Source organism: Nerophis lumbriciformis, linkage group LG28, assembly GCF_033978685.3.
Source record: "Nerophis lumbriciformis linkage group LG28, RoL_Nlum_v2.1, whole genome shotgun sequence".
NCBI classification, from domain to species: Eukaryota; Metazoa; Chordata; class Actinopteri; order Syngnathiformes; family Syngnathidae; genus Nerophis; species Nerophis lumbriciformis.
In genome coordinates, this window is record NC_084575.2 from 29,210,567 (window position 1) to 29,220,566 (window position 10,000).

The window sequence follows — 10,000 nt, forward strand, 5'->3', positions numbered from 1 at the left end:
GTGGCTCTGAGAAGAGAGCGGGACCGCGCTGTCCCTCCCACCCCGACGACTGTTTCCTACCCCGCATCCTCTGTCTCCCTCATACAAGGCAAACTGGTGCCCACACGCCGCATCAAAGGACGCGCTGACGCAGGCGACGGAGTCAGAAGGTTTGGCAGGCGATGGGAGACATGGGACCCCCTCTTCAGAGAGTTGAAGCTGATCCGTTCATCTCGTGACGGACAGCTGGAAGAGGCCATCAAGTTCAACGAACGTCTGGAGCAGGAGTTGCGATGGGCATACCAGGAAGTGCGGACACGTCAGGTGGCGGAATCTGCTCTGAGGAGGGAGAACAACCAAATTAGGTCAGATTTTTGTCTCAGTCGCAAGTCGTCGGTTGATTTCATGGTTACCATGTTCATGATCCCCATCAGGAGGCGAGCGGAGGAGGCCAGAGAGGCTTTGAGCTTGGGCCTTGAGAGGGTCAGAAGGATTCAGGAACAAGCTGAATCTGTGCCACAGCTTCAGTCCAGGATCAGCCAGCTGGAGATGGAACTGGAGCAGTACAGGTACGCAACATGAGCGTATGACAGCTATCAGTATTCTCAAGTCGGACATCGTACATGTAAACAAAGACCTAACATAGAAGCAGTGTGGGAAATGGATAAACTAATTTGGGAATTTTACTGCTTAAAATACCATCCGTTTTCTACTGCTTGTTCCTTACGGGGCAGCGGGGGGTGCTGGAGCCCATCTCAGCTGCACACGGGTGGATATAGTGCCAGTATAGGGAAAAACTAGTTTACTTCATATGCTTAATTGTATCCAGTGTTTTTCAACCTTTTTTGAGGCAAGGCACATTTTTTTCATTTAAAAATACGGAGGCACACCACCAGCAGAAAACGTAAAAAAAATTAAACTCCACCAGGTCCTCCTGGTGCCTTATTTTGAGTTTGTTGGTGTTTTAGTTCTTGTCTTGTGCTGTTATTTTGGTGTTTTCCTGTCGCAGTTTCATGTCTTCTTTTGAGCGCTATTCCCCGCACCTGCTTTGTGTTAGCACGCAAGGCTATTTAAGTTGTTGCTATTCTTCTTTGTGTGGACATTGTTGCTTGCCAAGTCATGTATGGATGTACTTTGTGGACGCCGTCTCTGCTCCACACGCTGCAAGTTTTTGCTGTCGTCCAGCATTCTGTTTCTGTTTACTTTGTAGCCAGTTCAGTTTTACTGTCGTTTTACATAGCCATCCCTCTGCTTCATTGCCTTTTCCTTTCCCTTTTGTTCATTTTTGGTTTAAGCGTTACATACCTTTTTACCTGCACGCTGTGGTCTGCATATTGGGATCACAGTTCTTCAGTCGAGTTCTACACAGCACGGACACTAAGGAACGGCACAGCATTCGCAGATTATAATTAGAGATGTCTTAAATGCTTTCAAATGTAATATTGGGAATTATCAGTATCGTTTTTTTTATTATCGGTATCGTTTTTTTGTTTGTTTTTTAATTAAATCAACATAAAAAAACACAAGATACACTTACAATTAGTGCACCAACCCAAAAAACCTCCCTTCCCCCATTCACACTCATTCACACAAAAGGGTTGTTTCTTTCTGTTATTAATATTCTGGTTCCTACATTATATATCAATATATATCAATACAGTCTGCAAGGGATACAGTCCGTAAGCACACATGATTGTGCGTGCTGCTGGTCCACTAATAGTACCAACCTTTAACAGTTAATTTGACTAATTTTCATTAATTACTAGTTTCTATGTAACTGTTTTTATATTGTTTTACTTTCTTTTTTATTCAAGAAAATGTTTTTAATTTATTTATCTTATTTTATTTTAATAATTTTTAAAAAAAAGGACCTTATCTTCACCAGACCTGGTTGTCCAAATTAGGCATACTAATGTGTTAATTCCACGACTGTATATATCAGTATCGGTTGATATCGGTATCGGTCATTAAGAGTTGGACAATATCGGAATATCGGATATCGGCAAAAAGCCATTATCGGACATCCCTAATTATGATTATTGATTTGCAAAAAAAAATTTTTTGGGATCAATTGGATGAAGTTGCATAATTTCCCACAGCACACCAGACAATATCTAACGGCACACTAGTGTGCCGCGGCACAGTGGTTGAAAAACACTGCATTAAACCATAACCAATTGTATTTACTAGGGGTGTAACGGTACACAAAAATTTCGGTTCGGTACGTACCTCGGTTTAGAGGTCACGGTTCGGTTCATTTTCGGTATAGTAAGAAAACAACAAAATATACATTTTGGGGTTATTTATTTACCAAATTTGCAAAATCTTCCACCAAAAATATTTTTCATAATGGAATATTTGATGTGAAGTAATCGGAACCTTGGATAGGTCAATAATTCATAATAACATTGATTTTGATTCAATATTATGTTTTGAGCAATGACAGTTTGAAAGAAAATAAAACAGCTTTGTTTTATTAGTCAACATTGCAACTTTTTCTAAATTACATTTAACCTTTAAGCTTTTTTATTTCACTTTTGTTTATGTTTTTGTTTATTTTAATAGTATTTTTAGAATGTGCCGTGGGCCTTTAAAACATTAGCTGTGGGCCGCAAATGGCCTCCGGGGCACACTTTTGACACCCCTGCTATAGATAATAACAAATAAAATCTGATAAATCTATGGATAAAAAGCAGAGCCTGGCGACGCATGCGCGTTTATCATAACTCTCTCTCTCTCTCTGTCTCTGCCCCTCCCTCACCAATGCTGCTGCGCGCACAATTTGTTTTGTTTTTAACCCCTTCTTAACCCTGAACGTACAATGAAAATGCACGCAACCCTAACTCAAAATGCCGGACATTTGAGGCATTTAAGAAACTCCGCCCTGACAGCTCCGCAAAAGAGGACATGTCCGGTGAAAAGAGGACGTATGGTCAGTCTATCGTAGCCCGTTAGCTGCTAGCATGCCGTGTGTTGTGCCTCGGTGTGCATTGTTTACACAACGTGCGTTACGCTACTTAATATGTCCGTGTGGAAACTCGTTCGGTACACCTCCGAACCGAACCGGAACCCCCGTACCGAAACGGTTCAATACAAATACACGTACCGTTACACCCCTAGTATTTACAGTCCGCAAAGTAGGTGAAAATACTGTCAAAACATCACAAAATGCCACTGTGGAGGGGGGCGTGGCCTTTGGGCCTGCCACGGAACGGGAGGTGCCAGGCCCGGCCTCGAAGACAGCGACGGGTGATTAAATAACAAGGCCCACCTGGGCCATCTACTCACCCGTCGCTGTCTTCGAGGCAGGTCCTGGCTCCCCCCGTTCCGCGGCAGGCCCGCAGGCCACGCCCCCCTCCACAGCCCCAAATTCAGTCGGCCATTTGAAATATTCCGCTTCGAACATCTTCGGCAATTTCCGCAGATTCGGGGGTCACTGGAGGAATATCAACAGATCAGTCATACTGGAAATACGCAAACATTGGAAAGAGATGTGCTGTTTAGCTGTTTATCATTCACAATCCGAATGTAAGACAAGAACACGTTTGGCTTTTTTATGCATTCAAAAATCGTAACAAATTGTAAATGAATAGCGAACAGGTCAGGCTAACAGATCGAGGGTCCTCTGTTGCGCCCATAAAACCCTCTAAAACATCCAGAAACCGCCAGTTATACTCCACTTCTGAAAATAACCAAATATGAGCGATATTGTTATTATAAGCGCTAACGCAGACGGCTTATTTTAGAGGCGCATTGATAGCAGTGAGCTAATGCTAGCCTGAGCCGGCGGCTGCTTCTGCTTAGTCTCAAACTTGCTAAAAGTAAATTCTAGATTATAATTAATGCGTCTCTCACCTGGTATTAGACATATGTGGCCATGGACTGAGAGGCTGGTCGACTTTGACATCCCCGAAATGGCAAAAAGACACAAAAAGACGCTAGTTGCGGCAACTATTTTTAAACCCTTCATGAGGCTTGTAATTGATTCTTCATCTAAACTGGATTATGTGAGGGTCCTGTCAGTAGGCATCCCAGCGCGAGTGGAAATATTACAGTAAATGCTTGTTTTATTATGGTTAGTTTCTATGTTTAGCACCTAGCAATGCTGCTAATGCTATGGTGTTTCAATTAAGATGCATCCGTTTAGCACGTATTGCTCATCCTTCTTGTATTTGTGTTTTTGTGTAAAAGTAGACAGTTTTATGTCGTCCACAGCTCCTTTACCACATGGGGTCCCCCAGGGCTCAATCCTTGCCCCAATTTTATTTGCGCTTTACCTTCTCCCCCTTGGTTTTATTTTTAGGAAGTACAGTATTGCATTTCATTTTTACGCCGATGATTGCCAGATTTATTTTCCCATGGCACAAAATAACACGGTTCAACGTCTTATTGACTGCCTGCACGACATCAAAGTCTGGCTTTCAGCTAACTTCCTGAGCATAAATGAAGATAAAACAGAAGTTATGTTGTTCGGTCCAAGTCGCTCTCCCTCCCCCAACGTTGACCTCGGCACTCTGACCCCGTATCTCAGCGACTGTGTCACAAACCTGGGGGTAAAGTTTCACTCAGATTTTAAATTCAAAAAACAAATCAGCAGCGTCGTTCAAAAAAGCTTTTATCAATTACGCCAAATAGCGAAAGTGAAACCGCTTCTATCAAGACATGATCTTGAGAAATTAATCCACGCCTTTATCTCGACTCGTCTTGATTACTGTAATGCCCTGTATGTTGGCATTAGCCAGGCCTCCCTCGCCCGCCTGCAGCTCGTGCAGAACTCTGCTGCTCGTCTGCTAACACAGACCCGCAGACGTGAACACATCACCCCTATTTTAGCGTCCCTTCACTGGCTCCCTGTGCGTTACCGAATCAATTTTAAACTCCTTTTATTTGTTTTTAAATGTCTAAACAACCTCGCGCCAACCTATCTCTCCGACCTCCTTCAGCCTTACTGCCCCACCCGATCCTTAAGATCAGCCGATCAGCTGCTGTTGACGGTCCCTGACACAAGGCTGAAGCTTAGAGGTGACAGAGCTTTCGCCGTTGCTGCTCCCAAGCTCTGGAACGTCCTACCCCTGAGTGTTAGACAAGCCTCCTCTCTTCCTGTTTTTAAATCTCTCTTAAAAACATACTTTTATTCCATGGCTTTTAACACTGAGTGATATCCATCCTGCAATGGCGCCCCATAATACACCTGCTGTGAACCTGTTTTTATGTTTTTATTTATTCTATTTTAATTATTTATTTTTTATCGTGTTCTGTTTGTGTTGTGTTGTGTTTGCTCGGTACTCGTTTTATCTTTTAACCTGTTCATTGTACAGCACTTTGGCTACCCCTGTGGTAAATTTTAAATGTGCTTTATAAATAAAGTTGATTTGATTTGATTTGATTTGATATTAGGGCTCAAAAATATAAGGTTCTGGATCATCATTTTCCCCAAAGTAATTGTTGTTGTCTCTCACTGAGTCTGCTTGATTAGCATTGTTGTTGATGGGGAAGGGGTCTGTGGTTCCTCCCTATACGTCACAGATTATGTGACTGGTTTGCTCATTAATTCTCAAAACGGCTCAGGGATTTCCGTGATATTGATACTGTTTTGATCATATCTATTTACTCGCAAACTCTGTAAGTCTTTTGGTGTCATAAATCACACATATATAATAATAGCTTCAATATAGAAGCAACTTGTTTTTCCACTCTACTAGTACTTTAACTGAATGGATTTATGGAAAAACATTCTGCACGTAGAAATACTGTGTGTAGGAGAATCACGTAAGATATTTGAAATACGGTTGTAAATCTATTTCAGATTCAGTTGTGTCTGTCTCCCTGACGCTGCCTCACCCAGAGGAGTCGCAAGCTACCCGAAAACAGGTGAGGAATCTTTAAATCCCATGACTAGAATATAGGCCAGATCTGGTGAAAATACAGCCCGCGGGCCACATGCGGCCCATTATCAGTGTTTCTTCCAGAAAATGTGTTAGTTAAAGGGGAACATTATCACCAGACCTATGTAAGCGTCAATATATACCTCGATGTTGCAGAAAAAAGACCATATATTTTTTTAACCGATTTCCGAACTCTAAATGGGTGAATTTTGGCGAATTAAACGCCTTTCTATTATTTGCTCTCGGAGCGATGACGTCACAACGTGACGTCACATCGGGAAGCAATCCGCCATTTTCTCACTTTCGTCGGTGTGTTGTCGGAGGGTGTAACAACACGAACAGGGACGGATTCAAGTTGCACCAGTGGCCCGAAGATGCGAAAGTGGCAAGAAATTGGACGAAATTTGTTCAAAATACGAGGGTGTGGGGAAAGCCGACGAAATGGTCAGTCGTTTGTTCCGCACACTTTACCGACGAAAGCTATGCTACGACAGAGATGGCAAGAATGTGTGGATATTCTGCGACACTCAAAGCAGATGCTGACATCAACTCCAAAACTGGACGGATCAGCTTTCAGGAAAAGAGAGCGGATGAGGGTATGTCTACAGAATATATTAATTGATGAAAACTTTATTCATTACTCGCGGTTTTACGTAAATTATTACCGTATTTTCCGCACCATAAGCCGCCCTGGGTTATAAGCCGCGCCTTCAATGAACGGCATATTTCAAAACTTTGTCCACCTATAAGCCGCCCCGTGTTATAAGCCGCATCTAACTGCGCTAAAGGGAATGTCAAAAAACAGTCAGATAGGTCAGTCAAACTTTAATAATATATTAAAAACCAGCGTGATGTGGGCGCGCATGGAGTCGTATATCAACATGGACGGAGCTGCGTGAAAAAAGCCACCCGGCCTCTTCGCGTAAACTTCCCTTAACCACTCGCTCATCTTTTCTTCATCCATCCATCCCTTCGAGTTAGCTTTTATGATGACGCCGGCTGGAAAGGTCTCTTTTGGCAAGGTCTTCCTTTTGAATATCACCATGGGTGGAAGTTTCTGGCCATTAGCATGGCAAGCTAGAACCACAGTGAAGGATGACTTCTCATTCCCTGTGGTGCGAATATTCACCGTACGTGCTCCCGTTGTATCCACAGTGCGGTTCACAGGAATATCAAAAGTCAGTGGAACCTCGTCCATGTTGATAATGTTCTCTGGCCGGATCTTTTTTTCAGCTATCTTGTTTTTACAATATGCACGGAAAGTAGCCAGCTTTTCTTGAAAGTCTTTAGGCAGTTGCTGTGAAATAGTAGTCCGTGTGCGGATGGAGAGATTGCGTCTTTTCATGAACCGGAAACCTGTTGCTTAGTAGGAGCCATTTTGTGGTCTTTACAGATGTAAACACACAAAGGAAATGAAACGTAATATCCGCGCGCTTCTTCTTCTTCAACGGGGGCGGGTGGTTGCTTACAGTAGAAGAAGAAGCGCTTCCTCTTCTATGGGGGCGGGTGCTTACCTTGGCGGTTGCTTGGCGTAGAAGAAGAAGCGCTTCCTCTTCTACGGGGAAAAAAGATGGCGGCTGTTTACCGTAGTTGCGAGACCTAAACTTTATGAAAATGAATCTTAATATTAATCCATATATAAAGTGCACCGGGTTATAAGCCGCACTGTCAGCTTTTGAGTAAATTTGTGGTTTTTAGGTGCGGCTAATAGTGCGGAAAATACGGTATACATAAACTGTGTTTACCAATAATTTAGCTTAAAAACATTTATTTTTTTCAATTCTTCGAGTACCTTCGGGTAGTCTTGTGTAATGCAGTATTTTGTGTCTATTTAGGTATGGTTAACCTGAGTGCTGAAATCGTGGAAAAATATATGTTCTTAGCGCGCCTGAAATGGGCTGTCTGCACTCTCAAAGTGCATGTTGTTGCCAAATGTATTTCATATGCTGTAAACCTAGTTCATAGTTGTTAGTTTCCTTTAATGCCAAACAAACACATACCAATCGTTGGTTAGAAGGCGATCGCCGAATTCGTCCTCGCTTTCTCCCGTGTCGCTGGCTGTCGTGTCGTTTTCGTCGTTTTCGCTTGCATACGGTTCAAACCGATATGGCTCAATAGCTTCAGTTTCTTCTTCAATTTCGTTTTCGCTACCTGCCTCCACACTACAACCATCCGTTTCAATACATGCGTAATCTGTCGAATCGCTTAAGCCGCTGAAATCCGAGTCTGAATCCGAGCTAATGTCGCTATAGCTTGCTGTTCTATCCGCCATGTTTGTTTGTGTTGGCATCACTGTGTGACGTCACAGGAAAATGGACGTGTGTATATAACGATGGTTAAAATCAGGCACTTTGAAGCTTTTTTTAGGGATATTGCGTGATGGGTAAAATTTTGAAAAAAACTTCGAAAAATTAAATAAGCAACTGGGAACTGATTTTTAATGGTTTTAACCCTTCTGAAATTGTTATAATGTTCCCCTTTAAGGTGGTGACTCTCCAGGGGGAGGGGACCGGGGAAGGGGGTGGTTGGGTGTAAGGATCAGTGTAACTCGGTCTGTCGCCATCACGTCTCCACCTCGTCACTGCCACCACAGCCTGGGGGGCAATAGACTACAGACTGTGGTGAAGTAGGCCGGCTTCGTCGCGTGAAGAAGCCTACAACTTTTGGTTGTGTTTTCCGCTCCATTTGCTGAATGGCGATATACGATATATATCTTGAAAAACAAAACAGTCCTAGTCACCTGAGATACTAAGTACATCATTATTATGACTTAGTAATTTACTAAGTCAAAATAATGACTTACAAAGTCAAATTAATGACTTACTGTAAGTAAGCGTTTGCAATAAGTGTTTGAAAAAAAGAGTTAAAAGTGGGGCCACATGCTGACATATGCTCAACTCATCATGCTTAATTTATTACAGCATTTGGGAAGCCTGTAGTTGATTTTTATTATGTAAATGTTATATTTTTATCAACATGTGATAGCAGGGACCCTGCCATTCAAAACTAAGCTGCTACATTTCTAATGATTAATGTAACTATAGCTGAAAAAATAGTACAATAGCAATAGGAGAGATTATTCATCCCTGAACACCATGGAGTTCATGTAGGTTTTATGATGCTGTTACATTATTATATCAACTATCAGAGACAGCTTCAGGAAACTCTTCATTTAACGTAACGTCCTTTTTTGCTGCTTCATCACAGCTCAATCAACACAGAAAAAGAAAGGTAGAGTGAAATAACTTAGTTGTTAACTGTAGGTAAATAATGCTTGTCTTTCTCTCAGACAGACAGGGCTTTGCTGTCCGTAACACACACACGCACACACACCGCAAAATGAACTAATGTTACGCTAAAAGCTAATTAGCCTTCACCTCAAGGACTGCGAGCGAGCTGAGCTGCCGCTTATGTTTCTAGAACGTCAACGGACTCATAGTGATGTTACGAGTAGTTGACTTGGAAGTGTTTATTATAATTTGGGGAGAGTCCGCTGCATTATGCTCACCTGCTATACACCTATCTGCTCACCCCACCGTCTCTCCTCTCTGCCTGCCTGAGCACTGACTCCATGGGCTCTGAATACGCACTGCTGATTGGCTGTTACCGCTCTGCGTGTAACCAATCAGATGGTTGTGTGGGTGGGACAACGCTGGGTGCTGCAGAGACGTACTGACCGAGGCAGAGGCAGAACTAAGCGTATCAGCTTGTTAAGACTTTAGTTTAGGCGGTGGCTCTTTGTTGTTAAGGCGGCCGCCTTAACAACAAAGCGCTGCGGGAAACCCTGCCGTTATGATTTTCAATCGGGCAGTGACACCAAAGGTAGTATCAGTATACGATCGATACAGATTGATTAGGTCGATATTTTATTTCCTTCAAAATCAATTTCATTGTGGTTTTTGTTAATGTTTACAAACTCTGGGAATCATTTCTGGGACACAGGAGGGTTTTGAGAGCAAAAACCAAAGGATTTAAATGAATAGTAGATGGTAAGTTTCGGTTTTGCTTAGTTATTGTTAGAGATGTCCGATATTATCGGCCGATAAATGCTTTAAAATGTAATATCGGAAATTATCGGTATCGGTTTCAAAAAGTAAAATGTATGACTTTTTAAAACGCCGCTGTACGGAGTGGTA

General features: G+C 42.5%; 1 protein-coding gene across 2 annotated transcripts in view; it reads left to right on the forward strand.

Moving 5' to 3' along the window:
• LOC133571038 (EF-hand and coiled-coil domain-containing protein 1) overlaps nt 1–10,000 on the forward strand; it is a 21,242-nt gene that overhangs the window by 4,515 nt on the left and 6,727 nt on the right. For both annotated transcript variants that reach the window (XM_061924017.1, XM_061924018.1), the window contains exons 2-4: nt 1–344; nt 414–548; nt 5,786–5,850. The exon at nt 1–344 is cut by the window's left edge and continues 83 nt beyond it. In XM_061924017.1, coding sequence (XP_061780001.1) covers nt 1–344; nt 414–548; nt 5,786–5,850 — 544 coding nt within the window. The remainder of the gene's footprint in view (nt 345–413; nt 549–5,785; nt 5,851–10,000) is intronic.